We start from the raw sequence: 21,377 nt of genomic DNA on the forward strand, positions 1-21,377 counted from the left end.
ATATATTTTGATTGTAAAAAATCTGTTTAATCTTTATGAAATTTAATTAATTTTTTTCTAATTATTTATTGTAAATTCGTTGTTATTTTTTTATGTCTCTTGAATGTTGATTAATTTAGGCACAAAAATGGACGGTTTTTAATTTACTTATAGTGCCTTTGTCGATGAATTAATTAAAATTGAATTAACGTTGTAAGAACACTTGAGGATTTTTCATTTTAAGTACACTTTATAATAATAATAATAGAAAAAAAAAAAATAATATCATCTCAAAAATAATAATAATACTATAAAGAAAAAAAAAAAATCATTTTTAAAAAGTTTAAAGGAAAAAAAAATCGAGGCTTTTCAAACATGGAACAGAAATTAATTTGTGTTATGTACGAAAATTTTTGTTGGATCTAGATGTTGATCGACAGAGATATAGAGATAGAGAGACACTCAATCGATGGACTAGGATCAATATATATGTATATAATATATCAAAAGAATTGAAAAAGAAAAATATATTAGCCTTTTGAATTATATCAATCTTTCTTCTGGTGGTGGTTTCATGACACTGTCCATTTCCACTCTTGGATTACTGAATTCTTGTGCACTTGGACTGTATGTACCTCTTGTTGCTCGTTTATTTCTTGTAGTCATCACGAGGAATGGTACAGACACAATAATTAATATGAATATTAATCCAATTGGAATTGCAAATATTGCATAGCTCATTGCTTGACTTCCCAGAAAATGTTTCGACTAGAAAAATAAAAAATAAACATTATTTATTCAAACAATAAATTGGTAATTAAATTTTTAAAAAATAATAATTACCTCTGTACAATTGTGTCCTGTGTAATCTGGATGACAGTGACAAATGTAACCACCAGATTGATCGCAGGTACAAGTGCCTCCATTTGCACATGAATCCTTTAAAATTAATAGAAAAAAAATTAATTTTTTTATCATACATTATTTAAAACCAAACTATCAATTGAAAGTACACATAAAAAAATACATACTAGACAATGCAAACACATGATATATTTAATAAAAAAATTCTACAAGCTGGTTGACAAGAACCAACTGACGAAAAAATAAAAAAATCAAAGTTTATAAAATAATGACTAATACATATATACTTTGAATATTTTGTAAATGTATTTGTATTGTTTAAATGTTTTTTTTGTTATCAGTCTGATGATAAAAAAAAAAAAAAAACACCTGACGTGTGTGTGTGTTTTTTTTTTTTTTTCGACAGTGTGTATCTCAATCGTTGAATAAACACAAAAATAAGATAAAAATAAATAAAAATTACCTCACGACATGGATCAACAAGTTGACAATTGGCACCACAATATCCATCATCACAATTACACTTGAATGTACCAGGTAAATTAATACAAATTCCATTTCCACAAATTTGTTCTCCACCTTCTTCACATTCATTAATGTCATCACTGCAATCAGGTCCTACATATCCAGTATTATGACAATTACATGTGTAACTATTGACACCATCAATGCAAATACCTTTATTTTTACATTTAGGATCAGCTTGGGGATTATCAATTTGACAATCATCAATATTAATTTCACAATAATCACCCTTAAAACCAATTGGACAATTACACTGTGGTCGTTGATATGATATATCACATGTACCATTATTTTTACAGCTACGTACACGACAATATGGTACATCACAATATACATCTTCATAACCAGGCATACATGTACATGTAAAATTATCACCATTTTTTGGATTAACAATATTCATACATGTTGATCCACTTTTACAACGATGATTATCACATGTTATTAATTTTGGATCTTTACATAAATCACCAGTAAATTCATCTGGACATTCACATCTAAATGAACCATTTAAATTAACACATACACCTTCATTATAACATGGATTATCTTTTTGTCTAATACATTCATTAACATCAGTATCACATAGCCAACCTTGCCATCCAGTTTTACATTGACATGTATAATTTGCAATACCATCAATACATGTTGAATTATTTTGACAATTATTATTTAAACATTCATTAATATTTTCTGAACAATTATCTCTAGTATAACCTGGTGGACATTTACATATATAACTATCAGTATCATTTAAACAATGTCCATGTTGACATTCATTTTCAAAACATAAACGACAACCAATACTTTGTTTATTTGTTGAATTTTCAACAATCAATGTAAAATATTCTTTTGGTTTATATGTTACATTTTTATATACTTTATCAAATGGAAAATAATGTAATAACATATTGCCAATTCTAACTTCACCAAGACAACCTTTATATGCATTATTATTTGTTGTTTTTGTTGTTGTTGTTGTTGATGATGATATTGTTGTTATATTAACATCAGATAAATCAACATTATTAGCATCAATTGATGATTGATATGATACCTCCATATTATTATCATTGCTATCAATATCAAATGGTAAACCACCAATTGTTATTTGTCCATTTTTAATTAATTTTTTCCACAATGTTAAACTAAATTTATTACTTGTTATTGGTGAATCATTAATTGTATTTAAAAAACCACATGTTAATGTATCATCATTCATTTTTAATAATATTGTTGCCCAATTACCATCAGCTTCTTTTTTACCAAATATTAATTTATCATTATTATTATCATCAACATCATCAAGTTTCCATTCAATTGTTATTGTATCTTTATAAACAGATAAATTAAAATATTGATAATAATCATTAATTAATGAATCAATATGCATTATTGTACCACCATTATTTGATCTATAAACAATTGTTATTTCATTAATTTTTGATTTTTTAATTGAATCATAATTTTCATTGTCATCATCAACATCATCTTCATTGTGATCATCATCATCATGATTATTATTTTCATCAATATAATTGTATGAATATAATGTTTGTATACCATCAAATGTTGCATGTGCTGTGCATTCATATCCACCATCTAAATTTTGACATGTTGAATTTATTGGACATTCTTGTAATTGACAAAATTGCATTTCTTCACATGTTTTACCAGTGTAACCTTTTGGACATTGACACCAAAAATCATTCCATGTAACATGACATGTACCATTGTGATTGCATGGATTACTTTGACATACATTATCTGATACAATACCAGGTAATACTTTATTTTTATCAAATATAACTGTACCAAATTGTATTGGTGGTGGTATATCAGTTGCATTTAATGGATAAAATTCAACAACCATTGTTTCACTACCATTTGATATTTGTACATCTTGTATAACACCTTTAAAATTAACATGATTAATTGTTGATGTTGTTGATGATTCATTATCATCAATTTGACGATTATGACGTGAATTATGTGGTATACCACCAAGATATAAATGTGTTACATTTAATTGTCCATTGGCACTACTAAATAATTTACTAAATAACTCTTTTCTATTTATTTTAACTTGTACAAGTGTTATATTTCTAATAACTTGTATTAAATGTTCATTACCATCATCTAATGCAACACCATTAACAACATATTTTTCTTCTCTACCTTCAAATTGCATATCAATTTGTAATTCACCACCTTTTAATTCAGCTGATATAAAATAATTTTTCGATGAATTAAAATCAATATTATTTTTATTTAAATCAGAACCAAGATAAAAAACATCACCTTGTTTTTCACGTGTTTTAATAAACATTGATATATCAACAATTGAACGTACAGTACGTCTTGCAAAATCTGATAGTTTAACAGTTACAAAACCATTTTTAATATTTTCATGACTAAATGTTGCTGCAGTCATATTATATTGGCATGTATGTCCTAAATATGGACGTTCACATTTACATGAAAAATCACGCCACATATCAGTACAATGTCCACCAGCTTTACATGGATTTGGTAAACATTGTTCTTCACGTGGACATGATTGATCAACATATTTCATTTCAACATTGTTTGATTTCATTTCTGGATATATCCATTCACCATTTATAACAATATCCTCAGTACAACCAACAAAATATGATGGACCATGTGCAAGATTACCAAGATAACTTATTGTTGCACCAACATATGTTGTTGGAAATGTTATTGCTGATGCTGTTGGTCCTTCATTTTGATTAACTGGATATATTGTTTGTTCTTCATTTGCTGACAACACTAAATGTGTTGAATTAATTGCAACAAATACTTTTTGCCATTTTGAATTATTTAATCCGCTACCAATATAAACACCATCCCATTTATTTAATATACTTGAGTGTAAATTTAATTTACCATTAGCTAATTCAAGTATATAAAATGTTGTACCTTTACCCATTGCAAGTAAACCATTTGGTAATGTTGTACGAAAACGAAATTGTATATCATATCCTTCTTCACGTGTTGTATTAACCATAACACGTGAACTTTCACTCAATGACATTGTTGTTATAAAATTACATGTATCACCATGATAACCATCTGGACAAGTACAATTAAATTTATGCTCATTTTCATTAATTAAATATGGTTTACATGTACCATTATTTTGACATAAATTATTACGACAACCAATTAATTCAACTGAACAATTTTTACCACCCCAATTTTGTTCACAGCTACAATAATAATCAGCTCTACCATCCATACATGTACCATGTTCACATGGTTTATAACGTAAACATTCATCAATATCATGTTGACAATTAATACCCTCAAAACCTTTATTACATTCACATTCATATTTACCAATTTTATCTTTACATGTTCCCTCATAGCATGGATTACTTGAACATTCATCAATATTTATTTCACAATTTTTACCAATTGTACCTTGTGCACACATGCACTCATATCCACTTGCATTTAAATAACTAAATTCATGTGTAAATATTTCTGGTATATTTAATTTTGTTGATTTATATTGTGCTTGTGTTGATCTTTCAAGACATTCACCACCATATTTACATGGTGAACTTTCACATTCATTAATATCAATTTCACAACGTTTACCAGTATAACCAGGATAACAACGACAACGATATGCTTTAATATCATCAATACATGTACCACCATTAACACATGGTCCAGAATAACAATCATCAATATTTATTTCACAATTGTAACCAGTAAAACCAGTATCAATACAATCACATGTATAATTATTAATACCATCAATACATTTACCATGATGTAAACATGATTGTGGATGACAATCATTAATATTTGTTTCACAATTTTTACCAGTAAAACCAATTGCACATGAACATGTATATTTTGCAATACCATCAATGCATTCACCATTATTTTGACATGGATTATCTTTACATTCATTTATATTTATTTGACATGATGAACCCTCATATCCCTTTGGGCATATACATCTAAATTTATTTATTTCATCAATACATGTACCATTATTTTGACATGGATTACATAGACATTCATTTATATCCATATCACAATGTATACCAGAAAAACCAGGACGACAAAAACAATCATAACTTCCATTTGTATTTTGGCATATTCCACCATTACATGATGCATTACCATATAATGCACATTCATCAATATCTGTTTCACAATTATCACCAGTTAAACCAGGATTACAATTACACTTGTAACCCATTTCACCAAGATCAATACAAGTGTTATTGTTGCATGGATTTTTAGCACAATGATCAATTATTAATGTACAATTTGGCTCTCTGTAACCTTCTTTACATTTACATTCGTATTTACCAATTCCATCAACACAAATACGATCTTTATCACATTGTACATTTACACACTCGTCAATATTTATTTCACATGATTTACCAGTAAATCCATTTTGACATGTACACTCATAATCACGTTTTGTTGTTAATGATAATAATTTTGTACTACATGTACCATTATTTTTACATGGTTTTTTATCACATGGATTATATTCACGTTCACAATTTTCACCAATAAAATCATTTGTACAATTACATGTGTATCCATTAACACCATCAATACAACTTCCACCATTTAAACATGGTTCTGATAGACATTCATTTGTGTTTATTTGACAATTGTTACCTGTAATGAAAAAAAAAATGAATTTTATTTAACCACTTTAACAACAAGACAATAAACAAACAACAATAAGCAACAATGCAAAAAATTAAATGTATAAATTAGTATTTAGCATTACCAGTCCAGCCTGGTATACAGTCACAGTAGTATGAATTTGTTTGATCATTACAAGTTCCTCCATTACGACATGGATCACTCAAACACTCGGAAATATTTGAATCACATTTTGGACCAGTCCAGCCAGGTTCACAATTGCAATAATATCCTCCTTGCTAATTATTTTTATTTTTAATCCAGCAATGATTGATGAAAAATTAATGAGCATCATGAGAGAAGACAAACAACAAAAAGACACATATGAGTTAATAAATACAAACAACAAATGATTATTTTTGAAAAAAAAAAAAAGATGAATGATTAGTGACTTACATAGTCATGACAAGAATTAGCATTTCTGCATGGATTATCACGACAAGTTAGTGGTTCTTTGCATTGTGGTCCAGTCCAAAATCTTGTACATTGACATTTAGCACCTCCATATTCTGTTTCAACACAAGTACCACTATTGTGACAAACTGCACACCATTTTGATATTGGAATATGACAATTTGATCCTAACACATTTAATTAATAACAAGTTAAAAACAATTAAAGACAAGAAACAAGACAATTATTAAAAGACACGAAAAGATAATGATAAAAACACAAAAAGCACAAGCAAAAATGTAAAATTAAAAATTTACCTTTCCATCCACTTGGACATGTACATTTGTAGTTGTCTTTTTCATTGATGCATACACCACCATTAATACAAGGATTACTTTTGCAATAATTAACAGTACAGTTGGGTGGTATACCAACATAGCCATTTGCACAAAGACACTGTAATCCACCAATTTCATCTGGTAAACAAATACTATTATCTGGACACAATGAATTATCACAAAGACGTATTTCACAATGTTTACCAGTATATTCATTTGGACATTTACAATGATAAGTTCCAACTTCATCAACACATAGACCACCATTTTGACATGGATTTGATTGACATTCTTTTAAATCTTGTTCACAATTTGTACCGTCATATCCATTTGGACAACGACAAATATAACCACCGTAATTATCAAAACATTCACCGTTATTTAAACATGGATGATTACTTGAACATTCATCAATATTTATTTCACAATTTCTTCCTGTATATCTGTGGAATTTTTTAAGCATTAAATTCAAGTATATTTATTAGTATTTTTGTATGGAAAAAAATTTACATACCCAGTACTTTGACAACGACATGTGTAATTATTAAATTCATCAACACAAATACCATTATTTTTACAAGGATGAGATGCACAATCGTTAAAATCAATTTCACATATTTTACCAGTCCATCCTGGTTGACAATTACATTTAAAATCATTGTCACCAATTGGCTGACATATACCATTATTTCTACATGGATAATCATTGCACTGATTGTGATGATTACCAATTGGTATTTCACATTCACTACCAGTGTAGCCAAACAAACAGGTACATTTGTAATTTCCATCTTTGTCTTCGTGACATGTTGCTGAATTTTTACATGGATTACTGCTACATCTTGAACCTTTATTGTGTTTATTTTTTTTACAAAAAGCAAGAGTTAGAATGTAATTTTATATTTATTTTTTTATTTTTAAAAATTGAAGAAAGATTATCTTCTTTGTTTACTTTGTTTACTTTGTTTTTTTATATATCTACTTTGAAATTATTCTAGCATGCACTACAAGAGGAAGGATGTTATATTGACTGTGTAAATGAATAAAAAAAAAATACAAAAATAAATAAAACCGTTGGAGACGGACGGTGTGATGTCGACCATGAGAAAACAATACCCTTGTTTGTATATTCACAATTTTTTTTTAAATTTAAAACAAAAAAGAAATTTGTATCAGTTTAATCTACCATTGCCAATCTCGCAGTTTTTTCCAGAATATCCGGTATCACATTGACACTTGTAACCGTCTGGTTGTGGTACACATTTTCCTCTTCTAACACATGGCTCATTGTTGCATGAATCAATCATTTCACCGAAATCATTGTTGTTTATTTGTCCACCTGTAATATTTTAATTAAAAAAAAAAACACCATGCATTCTACGTGATAAAAACCAAGCAATATATTTCGATTTAAAAATAATATCTTTAAATTAAATGCAAATTAAAAAACAAATTTCAAAAATTAAAAAAAATATATAGAAATAAATTATTTTCGAAAATCAAGTGCTTAAATACTTTTACTATGATATTTTTCTATAAAAATAATTTGATATTCTAGTTTTAAGATATCATCAATCATAAATTAAATTAATTTTCTTTTTTTTTTTTCTACAAAAAAGTAGTATGTGAATTTAAAAATTGAGATTACTTTTTTTCACTCAAGTAATTGTTGTTTTCAATTGTATTTATTTATAATAATTTGATAATACTTACAGCCTCGTAATTCTGGTGGACATGTGCCAATAAGTGCTCCATTATTTTCTGAATCATTGAATAATATACCAGGTCCTCGAAGAATACATCCCTTAAAACCTTTTCCAACAATTAAACTACCATTAACATTGTAATCTGGTAGTTGAAGAATTGCTGAATTGTATGTAGCATTAGCAACAATCTGTGAAATAAAATTATTTAAATAAATAAATAATTAATTAATGAAATTAACAAAAAAAATAAAAAATAACATTTTTCATTAGCTAAAATATCATAATAAATAAATAATAATGACCTGATTATTTCCTGCAGCAGTTAAATTAAGATTACCAAGTTTATAAACTAAATTAACATTGTGCCATACATTATTCAATAATCTTGCACTTAATTTAGCTTCATATTTATGTTTATCAACAATAGCTATAAATAATAATCCTTCATTTGTGACATCAAGACTAATTGTGTCATTATTATAATGCTGAGAAAATAAATTTCCACCGATGCATGTACGAAAACTCAATCCACTGTGACGATGTACTGATACCGTTGAATTTAATTTAAGTGATGCTGTACCATTAAAGTATGCCTCTCTTGGATAATCATCATTTATTGCTGACTCATAAGTGCCAATGGCTAGGCACACCAAAACTGTAAAAATTAAATGAAAAATATTTTTATTATTAATATTGTTTTATTACTTTTAAATATAAATTTATGTTTTTTTTCTAAATAACTGTTTAACAATTATTCAAAATATAATAATGTTTACTTTAAAAAATTATTTATCATTTTATTTTTATAATTCAATTCTCGAATGACAATTTGTATTTTTATATTAAAATTCATATGTGGATAAAGTCGTATTAAAAAATGACGAGACTCAGTGATAATAATAAAAAGAAAAAAAAAAAACAGACACGTTTTTACTCATCCAAGATGGAAAGTAATAAAAGGCGCTGAATTTTTGTTTTATCCTGTTTTTTTTTTTATTTTACTCTTAAAACGTGTGCTGACTTTAAAATTAAAATTCAAAGTAAAATAATAATAACAAAAATAATAGTCGTTATGTATTCTTGATTGATTCAAGTCATCATTCTGCAGGTGCGTTTATAAAAATTCGTTAGATTATCATACCGGAAGTGACGTTACATCCTCAAATATTAAAAATATATTTAAAATTGAGGGTTTCATTGGCATGACATGTTTTTTTTTTTGTAATTTAGTTCCTCAAGACTTGTTCGCTGACTTTTCGAACCAGTTTATAATTTTTATTTTTTTTTATATTTCTTGTTTCTCAACATTTTACTTTAAAAAATATAATAATACAGTATTGTGTCACTGTCCAGTAATACATAGATGAAAATAAGCTAAAAAACTAATCAATAAAAAATTTAATTTAAAATATAAATTATAAAAAGACATTATTAAAATTAAAAAAAAATGTAATCTAATTTTTTTAAATTGAAAATAGTACTATTTAATTGTTTTAAAATGATTCCGTGGTAATGAGGACATGTTTTTTAAATGATTTATAAAACAAGGTGATTCTGTATAAATAATAGAAATTCATTTCTATTTATTTTTTCTATATCGAAATGATATATATATTTTAGAGATTCAGAGTCGCGTTTATAAAACTCGTGGAGTTCCTTGACTCTTATTTGTTTGTTGGTAAATTGCGAGTGTATTTGAAAGTACTTTGTATGTATGTACAATTTAGAGAGAGGGTTGAGAGAGGTAAAATTGTATGTATGAGTATTAAAAATAATACAGGTATACGTGACTCAACGAGACACAACGGCGCAAGACTTAACAACTGTATAATATATTTATTCTCGCCACGCCTTATCCAGCATCGAAGTCTCTTTGTTGTTGTTGTTGTTGTTATTGTTATTATTGTTAATAAAAAATAACAAATAAAAAATGAGGATGAATTATAAAAAGAATTTTTCAACTACTCCAAAAAGGAAATCGAAATAAGATTATCGAAATAGATATTACTATTGAGATTATATTCGAAAAAGATTTTTTTTTTTTTTCCATTTATTTTTAAATTAATACAAGTTGTTATTGTTGTTAATATTATTTATCAGTATGATCACACTTGAAATAATTTAAATATATTTATTTGATATTTTTTTTTTTTGATTATATAAATTTTTTTTTTCTATTTTTACATAACTATTTAATTTATTTAAAAATATTTTATAAATAACAATGAATGATGTGTTATATGATTAATTAGAAAATTATTTTTTTTTGTTTAAATATATACATCGTAATTTTTTTTTCGTAATTAATTTATTGGGAAATATGTTTATCTAATTTTATGTAAAAATTAAAAATCGAAATATACGAAATGTTGGCAATTAAAATGCAATATATCCGCAGGATGTTGATTTGATAAAAAATTTTAATTAATTATAAAAAAGTGTATTAGAAATTTGTTGATTTTTAGAGGACGAATGCGTTACTTTAATTAACCTTCTGAATTTGTATGAAACGAATGATATTTATTTAATAAAAAGCATAGAAATATATATATGTATTTTTAATTTCTAAAATAATAAGAAGGTTGTTAACAATGTTATCACATGGACTGTTGGTTTTGGGTGTAATATACGCGTATGATATAGAAAGCTGAATCCTTGAATAATATTGTGAAATATTTATAATTATTTTTAATAAAACAACGAGTAATGAAGCCATGTGTTTCACAAACATAATTACAATAAAAAAAACAACTTGAGGCTTTAAACAACATCACATACAAAAGACAGACAAGTATGATGTATGATAAATTTAATATATAGAAAATAAAAATAAATACACAAGAAGGAATATGAAAAAAAAAAAATATATTTGTTATCTTCTTAAATAAAAAATTACACTATGGATTTTGATTTATAATTGCAAAAAAAAAAACCTTTAATCAACTCATGTGTACTGCAAGCTTCGTAATTTATTAATGTTGAATTTGAAAGAGAAGAAAAAAACAATTAAAGTTGCTTCATCACGCAACCAGGAAGTCTAGATGTCAAGCACCTTTGTTGAAAAGTTTTTTGAAAAAAAAAAACATTATAAAATTCACAGTGAGTACTTGCTTTTTTTTTTTGTCCTTGAACTCTAAATTTTTAATTCATTTCGAATGATGGGATGCCTTTGGCATAAAGATTTTCGAATCGCACGATTTTTCGTTGGATTATTTCGATAATAAAAATTTTTTTTCGACAGAGAAATAGAAATTCAGAATTTTTTTAAACCAAGGATAGTTAAAATTTTACATGACATGATTTAAATACGTTATTATAATTTTAATTATTTCATTTTGTTACAGTTTGTGTATTTAAATTTTATTTTTTATTCAACAATATTGTTAGCGTTGTTTAACGATAATTTTCTCGGTTGTCAGAAGATATTTCCGGTTCTTGTAAATCATCCGAAACCATAAAAAAATTTACAGAAATAAAAATCGTGAGAATGAAAAAAATAAAATATACTTGCATCTAAAAAATATCAAAGAACAAAAAAAAAAAAAATAAAAGCATAGAAAAATTGAAGAATAATAAAAATGAAATTAAAAAAAAATAAATAAACGAGGAAGAGCAGTAAAATGATAACTAAGAAGAGTTTTAAATTTCCCACGATTTTATTGTGCCCTTAAGAATAAAAATAAAAAAAATTATATTCACTTTGACAATTATTTAACTATATTATTATCATGACTATTATTTTTCATTCATTTTTATTTTTTGCTTGTGCATCAAAGCACTAAAATTGCTTAATAAAATTATCCATTTTGATGACTCAAATTTTACGAAATTGTTCATTCAAGTGTAATAAATTGCTGAGAAAAAAAAAAATGATATTACTTACAAAATAAGTTTATATTTACTTAATGCAATTAATGAATTTATTTATTTTTTTTATTAAAATTAGATCAAGTTTTTTGTACACTCAGCTGATTATTATTTCTATTATTAATTTTTTTTTTCTATCATATATTACGTGTATATATTTATCGAGAAAATAATAAAATAAATTCCAAGTGAATTGCACATCGTGTGAAAATATATAAAATAAATATGAAAAAAAAAAAAAAAAAAATCTTGGATTCACGGGTGAATGTTCAGTGAATCACAAGCCGGTATATCTCCTTGAAACTCGTATAGAATAAATAATCTATGCAAACTGTATTATTATATTCTACATCGATAATAATGTACCAAGTTGTATTAAATTTCCCCGTCGAAATTTCAATTTATCATAGAAAAATACAATATAGCTTTACAGCTTTTTTTTTTTCAAATATTTATTTTATTTACTTGATGAATTATTTATAAAATATCTATAAAATATTTCAATTAACTCATCAATAAAATTTTCAATTTATACATCAAAAGAAGATTCACCGTTATTTTTTTTTTCAACTTGCGTAATCGATTACTTGATTGAAAATAATAATAAAAATATTTTAACATGACACTACGGAAGCTAAATGATAAAATCCAACACTTTCTTTTTTTTTTTTTCATTTTTATCTATACAACAAAGATAATTAAAAAAAAAAAAGGCTAACTAAATTCGTTTATTTTCTATTATTATATATGTTATTTAATTTTGAATTTGATTTATATTTGAATCAAGTCAAGTATGAGTCAGACAACAATCTCATGGAATTTTGCGTAGGTGTGAATGTGTTTTTTATTTTATTTTTTTTTTACGTAATACTGATATAAATGTGCTAATTTTTTTATTTTTATTAACAGCAGGAAGTTGAGGGTTTTATGAGTATACCTGATGAGAAATTTAGATATTTTTTTTTAGATAAATGTAATTTTTTGAAAATACCAAAGGTAGAATAAAGGATAACTTTTTTTTTTTTTGTTTGTTAATTTAGAGGGTTTAATTTACAGTGGAGTATTTTGATTTATAATTAATAATTTTGTCAAAATATTGCTTGCTAATTTCTTTCTTGGTTATTTTAATTTATAACGGTAATTTTAGTTGGTTTTCTTGGGTTCTATAGCGTGGATCACTGACCGACCTGGAGTCACGAGCAACATGACCTCTTTGAAAATTACCAGCTAAATATAAATAGTATATAAAAGAAAAAAAATACTTTTACATATAATTTACAATGAATAAATAATCATACTAAATTATTATAAACAAATAAAAATATTTATAAAATTTGTCAACGGTGTTATGAATTTTCAAAAGCAAAAGCTCAAAAATAAATTGAAAAATTTAAAAATACGTTCAACTTTTTACTCAGTTTATTTACCTTTGTAAATTAACAATGACCTTTTATGTAATAAAAAAAAAATTATATTTTCTTTTAATAATTTTAGTACAAATAAATTTTCTATTCAAACTTTTTCTTCTCAAGTATTTTCATTGTTATATTTTTAACTAATCGGTTATTTAAATTTTCACATCAATTGTTAAACAATTTTTTTCATTTTTAAATTTCTCATATTAAAGCATGTTGATTTTTATTTTAATAAAATTTTTTTTGAATTATACCGAACGAAGATGAAACAAAGTAAATGACAACGGCTTTTGAATAATTTATATGTCGAATTATTTTTATCCATTGTCGTCTGGAATACACTCAGTTCATTCAAAAATAAAGCTAAAAAAAAAGTTGAATTTGATATTTAATATCTTTTATAACAGAATATATTATTTATATGAAAAAAAAATATAAAGCTGGCTTATTTTTCACCTTATCCTATTGTTTGAATAATTTATTTTTTTTATATTTATTTTTAAATTAACCTGTTGATTTTTAATTTAAATCAAAATATAGATTATTGGAGTAAAAAAACATCAAGGGCTTCAGACGCATGACACGTTGCGCAATGCGGATATTAATTGCAAAAAATATTAACTAATAATAAATTAAATTTTGATAAACACCCATTAAAAAAATGAAAAATAAAATAGCAATAATTAAAATACCCAAGTATTATTATAGCCATATTAAATAAAAATATTTTAATATTTTAATTTAAATAAAAATTATCGAAACCTCAAAAAATTTCCACGACATATATTTTTAAAATGTGGTTATATTAGAAATTATAAATTTTCCTTATTGCAATTTGAAAGTAATCTTTAATGTAACTTTAATTATTTTTTTAAATGTCAATTCATTTTTGGATATTTCATTTCTACCTGCAAAATTTCTCCATTTAATTTATCATTTTTAGGTCGCAATATATCAAAAAAAAAAAAAAGTAGAACATGAAGAATTGGCTAATGACAAGTTTCCTGATGACAAGAACAATGCACAATATGTGAATATATATTTTACATCAATTTTAAAACAATTTGTATGATGAAAGTTGGTCAAATCGAAATGAAAAATAAAAAAGAAACACGCCCCCAGCGTTGTAATCAAGTTTTTAAAATAAAACCAGTATAAGTCAATAAAATTTTATCAATCATAACATTCCCATATCAATCAGTTGTAAATTATCAATTCAATAATAAACATATATTTTTTTTCAATACATTATTTTAAATAATAAAAAAAAATCATCAACTTGATTACGAACGTGCATATATTTTTTTTCTCCACAAAATCAAGACAAAGAATTATTATTTTCTATTTAAAACTTAAACAATGTAATTAATATAAAATTGATTAATTATTCACACACATTTAAAACAATGTATGATGATTTTTTTTCTATAGTCAACATGCTTTTAAATTCAACAAATGTGATCATCAAAAAGTTTTATGACTCATCTTGTTTCATTTTTCTTTTTCTCTTTATCTTAATGCTTTTTTTTTTTTTTTTATCTACCTGATGACGATGACTATACCTGCCTGCTTAAATAAAGGAAAAATAAATCTTTAAAATTTGAAAAGATAATATTGATTCATATCCTTGTGAGTCATCTACTTTGGTTTCTTTTAAATCAGGTGAAAAATATTTTTTCATTTTTTTTTTTAATGTTTAAATTATCATGTTGATATGATACTTAAATTTTTATACAGTTAGAATATGACTTTTTGTCCTTTCTCATAAATCAAGATTATTGATATGTATATATTTTTTATCTCTTAAAGTTGCATACAATAGGATGAATATTATCACAGTCATCATGAATGAAATGTGATTGAAAATAACTGTGTAATGTTCAGCTTCACAGACGTTAAGTACAATGATGATAAAAAAATAAATTTAATTTTTTTTTTTGTATTGATATAAATATATGTATAGGGAAAATATATATGAGTATGATAAGTTAAATTGGATAATGAGAAAGTGTGTATGTATAAAAAAATATGGAAAAAATAAAAAAGTATTTTTATCAGTTTATTCAGGCATACGCTTCGATGAATCGAATAATTAATTTTGAGCTAACGAAGAACAATTTTGTAATTAAAAATTATACTCATCCATGTGAAATTAATTATATTGGGATTATTTATTGTTTTGTAATTTTTAGTTGTTTTATAACAAACAGTATTTCGTTATTTTTTAAATGGAAAATTAATAATTTGCTATTTTATTTGTTTTTAATTTTGGATAGAATGAAATTGATATGAAAATATATAACAGGGTTAAATTACATTATTTTTATTCATGTGAAACTTGTGGTTTTATATTTATAATTTAAAAAAAAAATTAAAAAACATATTGACATTTAAATAATGATATTTTTCTTGCAATTTTTTATGAAATAAAAATATGTATTTTTGTAGATTCATTAGACAATTTTAGCTACTAAAATATATTCCATGAATAAAAAAAATATAAAAAAATAAATGAAGAATTCTATAAGAAAAAAAAAATGAGAGATAAAATGACCCATGAAAATTTCAAGAGCATATCTCGACATGCCAATGGTTCGAAAGTAATTTAAAAAAAAAATTTTTCACAATTTTCTTTTATAAGAAAACGTGACATTCAACAAACTTGAAAATGACATATTATTTTTTTTTTTAAATTTCATGCTCTATACTACTTGCACTAGCGACATCATAAATCTCATAAATTTCATCAAACAATTTTTATTTTTAAATAACAAAAAAATAATAATAATAGCAATATTTTAACATTACAATTTTTATTTAACAATTTTTTTTTCTCGTCTTTTATACTTTCAACTCTTTTTGTATTTATGAAAATTTTTCTTTCATCTAAAATTGAATAAAAAAATAAATAAAAATGTATATTTAAATAAAGAACTTAATCTTACATTCTTTAAGAAACACCTGAGTGTTAATTTACTCAGTTTTATAAAGAAAAAGATAAAACATAAAATAACAGTGGTTATCGCACATGAGAAAATAATTAAAAATATTAATCACAAAAAAACAAACCAAGAAGAATTGAGCTGGTAGACTATTGTTTTTTTTTTTTTTTAAATATTATTGTTGTTATTTTTTGTTATTTAAAATTTTATTTGCGTGACGTACCACACATTGTATTATACATATTAAAATGTAGAATTTTTAACTGATAAAATCATAGAAAATTATTTAAATAATTAAAATAGAAATTTTAAAAAAATTGACTTCTGGTTTTCATTGTTGTGCTTAGTGCATTTCTGGAATTTACTTTCAAATAAATAAATTATAATAATTCATCGATCCAAAGTAAATGCAAAAATTGTTGAAAAAAAATTATTAAAATTTAAAAATAATTAATATAATTATTTGAGAATAAAATGAAAGGTGTAATATTAATTTTTAAATTTAATTTCTAATTTGATAATTATGTGTTATCGATTTAAACGGGTTTTATATTTTTCGTTTTTATTAAGCCCTTTTATGAAAGCCTGATTTAGCTTTTACCTATTTATTTTAAAAGACATCGACCTCAAAAATTACTTAACACTAAAAAAATATAAATAAGATTCTTTTTTTTTTTCATTTATCTATTATGTAACTTTTTTATTTTCAAATTTTCATGTCTCGATGAAATAAAACACTCTGGAATTTTTTATAAATACATTTTAAAGTATAATCAAATTTTATTTTAACTCCATTTGAATTTTTTCATATTTTTTATCTTAATCTTTTTCGATAAAATGTCACCCTTAAGCTAAATTTATTTTTCCTTAATCTACATTATAAAATAGATTTAAAAAAAAAATATAATATTACTAAAAAAAATATATTGTACAAATAGAATAATTTAAAAAAAAAGTACTTATTTATATTTTTTGTAAATCAAAAAATACTGTTAAAGGCAAAATAAAAATAAAAATAAATAAATTTTTTAAAAAAGAATAAATACTTCAAACATATATGACCTGTCAAAATAATTTATTGACATTTGAATATTCCACAGATGTAAGTGTACTTTACGTAATTTAATTTTCGTCAGTGCGGTAAAAAGAAAAAATAAAATTAAAAATCAATATTTAAAGAATTTGTTGATGATTGCAAGGTGAATGTTAAAAGGCTATTCAGTTTAATTTTTTTTTATACTTTATTATATAAATTTGTGGTTTAAACAAAGTTGTTGTATTTGAAGTATATATTTCGAGGAAAAGAATGATGATTATAATGATGACGATGAAAAAGGATGATGTGACCTCGTCGATGCGCATCAAAGAACGCGTGTGCCATCATCAATTTAATACATGTATGCATTTTTTTTTTTTTTATAATATTTAAACCAATCACCTGAGCGTAAAAAAACAAGTACACATGCAGTTTATTAATACAAAAAGGGCTTGTTAATTTATGTATACACTCAAGCATGCTATGAAAATTATTTCACCTGTTATTTCGATTTAAAAAAAAGTTATTTCGATTTATAAAAATTATTTCGATTTCATAAAAAGTTATTTCGATACCATAAAACTATTTTTAATTAACAATTGATTATTAACAAAAAAAAAAAAAAAACAAATAGTAATCTTAGCAGATTAATTCTTTCATTTAGAAATCTATTTAAAATTTTATTTCCATTTGATAAAAATTAATTGAGAAAAAATAAAAAACAAAATTAAAATATTTTAGTTTACTTATGTTATTGTTTGTTTATATTGTAAAAATTTAGTGTTAATTAAAATGTTAGAGTCTTATTCTTATATGTTAATTGACAAGAAATTCAATTTACTTTTTAATGATATAAAAAAAAATTAATGATTTATGACAATTTGTGCTGATTGTACAGACACAAATAAAGAAAATTGAATATTGAGTATGTCTGATGGAGTACATAGAGTATATATAGAACAAACTCGAGTACTTTGACTCGATGAAATTCAATACCTCCTCACTTGGGATCAATATCACTAATTCAATTCGAAATAATAATGTAAAATCAATCATTAAATTATAAATTGACAGCTTTGTTGAAAATTAATTATATAAAATTTAAATCAATAAAATCTTATCAATAGTTTTTTTAAAATTTCATTAAAGTTTATTTTTTTTTTTTCATTAAAAAAATAATTTAAAAAAATTGACAAAAGAAAATTGCTGAATTTTACTCCAAAATGAACCGGAATGTTCATATTAGAAAATCTAAACTACAAAAAATTTTTCTAGACAAACGAATTCATTCTAAAAATCTTCTTTCTCACCCCCTATATTTTTTTCTATATTTTATTTTATTTTTTTGTTGTCTGAAACCTTGGCCAAGTAGGAGGGAATGTAGTAACAAACTGAAAACCATGTGTAGCCTAAAAACTTTCCATCTTTTTTATTATCTCTTTTTCTCGCTTTACCTGTCACGCACAGTGCACAAAAACCCATAGAATGAAAAAAAAAAAATATAATAATAATAATCATAACGAGATAAAAAAGTAAAATTCAAAGGAAAAAAAAAAAGATAATAAAATGAATAAAAAAAAACATTCCCATCATCAGGTCGATGAGTCACATACACCTGTCATTCTGTGGTTGATTTTTTTTTTAAATTAATAAAATTAATAAAGTTTATTATTAAATTAATGAAAAAAAATTTAATAAATCTAATAACCTAAATATATTGTTTACACACTCAGTAGTACATTTGAAAAATAAAAAAATAAAAACACAAATCTCTTATCAACAAACAATAAACTGATAAAAAATTAAATCTGATAAATTAATAATGTCAGTGGATCAATGATCCAGAAGCCGGTTATGCTATTTCGAAACACACACTATAAAATATCAATAAAAAAAATATAAATTGTACATAGATACAAAATGTTTTTATACATATGTACTTGTTGTTTGCCGAGTGTAAAACATTATGTTACTATAATTATAAATAGCTCTCAATTCAAAATACATATTACTCAAAAATAATTACATAATTAAATATATATTTATTAATTTTATAAGATAAATTTACCTGTGATTGGAATGAGTACTCGCATTTTCTCAGCTGGTTCGCGCGCAAATCCCAATGTTAATCCAACTTAATGAGTATAAGTATTAATTATTATTTTATAAAAAAAATAAAATAAAAAAATTAATCACATTCACTCACAAACTATGAAAAACTACACTATTCAAACTTGCTTTTACATTATTTAAAATATTTATAATTATTTTACATATTTCATTTTTTTATATAAACACTTGTTTCTTTTTTTGTTTTTTTACAAAGTTTATAATCTTTTTTATTACTTGTAATTAATATTGTTATTATTATTTTTTAAGAGCGTTTTTTATTGAGGTATGTATTTTTCCAAGTCTCGGTAATATCCGCACAGTGGGCATATACACACGGAACTGACAAACCAACAGGCAAAACAAGCCAAAGTGAAGCGCAAAGTGTTGCCTGGAGAACGCAAGTTTCGCGACTGCGGTGGAGGAAAAAGTGAGAGAGGTAAAAAAAAGAGATGGACATAGAATTATAGCGGAGAGAATGAGAGAGAGGAAAATACTAGCGGCGACAATATTGTGGTGATGGTGTAGGTGGTGGTGGTGGTGGTGGTGGGCCAGGTATTTTTTTATATACACTATGCTTATGTTACATACTTTGATGCTATCCAACGCCTAACCCCCTTTGTACCCCACTCCAAAATATGGGACCCTGTAGACTTGGTGTATATATATTTACATCGTTCCCCTTGTGTTACCTCAAAATATGGTAGAGGTAGAGGTAAAGGTAGAGGTAGAAGAGAGAGAGAGAAAATTAAACAGCAAACAGGTCGAACACTCTAGCCAGGTGCGTAGCTTCCACTAAACATCACCTTAATTTTTAAAATTAACTCCAAAAATAAATACTCCAAATAATCAATAAGTATATGTATATTATTTTTTTTTTTTTTTTACATAATTTTTATTTGTATAATTGTAGCTTGAATTTTAAATGAAATTTGTTTTTTTATTTTTTAAGATAAGTACTATGTTGAAAATTTGAAATGAGTTTTGAAATTTTTATTTTTTTATTTAGAGTTGATGATGATGATGATTTTTTTTTTTTTTTTTGGATTATTTATATTGACATTGGTTGTAAAACCGGTTAGAAACGAAGAATATTTATACGGTAGTGAGTATAACTCTTTTTTTTGAAGAAGAAGAAGAACAATGAAGAATTTTTTTTATTTTATTTTCATTGGGATGTCAGTTGTGGCGGATGGTTTTATATAATTGCGATTGTAAAATAAAAAAATAATAATGTTTTGACATATTTAGAGGATTTTTATTATTTACTATTGGAAAAATTATTGTTTGAAGGAAATGAGCAGTGTGATTTATAGATTAATTTTATTTGAAAAATTTATTAACTATTAAATTAATTATTTTTTAAAATTTTATGGCTTAGAGAAATATAGGTATTATAATTTAAAAATAGATAAATAAATTTTGAATCAGTATTTTTTTTGTTTAGATATATATTTTATAAATAATTTCGTTTGTAGAAATTTTTTCTATATAGT

The 21,377-nt window shown here is 24.4% G+C and overlaps 1 protein-coding gene across 2 annotated transcripts; it reads right to left on the reverse strand.

Moving 5' to 3' along the window:
* Positions 1–338: 338 nt before the first annotated feature.
* Positions 339–20,296, reverse strand: LOC122860120 (protein crumbs). Of its 2 annotated transcripts, XM_044163786.1 has the most exons (11): positions 19,841–20,236; positions 8,815–9,167; positions 8,520–8,700; positions 7,993–8,145; positions 7,321–7,654; positions 6,786–7,249; positions 6,472–6,656; positions 6,161–6,314; positions 1,307–6,045; positions 823–918; positions 339–747 (listed from the first exon to the last, which is right to left on the reverse strand). In XM_044163786.1, exons 1-11 carry the CDS (start codon positions 19,863–19,865, stop codon positions 523–525), a joined length of 6,909 nt encoding a protein of 2,302 aa, XP_044019721.1. In that variant the 5' UTR covers positions 19,866–20,236; the 3' UTR covers positions 339–522. The 2 variants fall into 2 exon arrangements, with proteins under 2 accessions (XP_044019721.1, XP_044019722.1); XM_044163787.1 differs by lacking the exons at positions 6,161–6,314; positions 6,472–6,656 and having other exon boundaries at positions 19,841–20,296.
* Between the last annotated feature and the right edge of the window lie 1,081 nt (positions 20,297–21,377).

Source organism: Aphidius gifuensis, linkage group LG1 (genome assembly GCF_014905175.1).
Source record: "Aphidius gifuensis isolate YNYX2018 linkage group LG1, ASM1490517v1, whole genome shotgun sequence".
Taxonomy (NCBI): domain Eukaryota; kingdom Metazoa; phylum Arthropoda; class Insecta; order Hymenoptera; family Braconidae; genus Aphidius; species Aphidius gifuensis.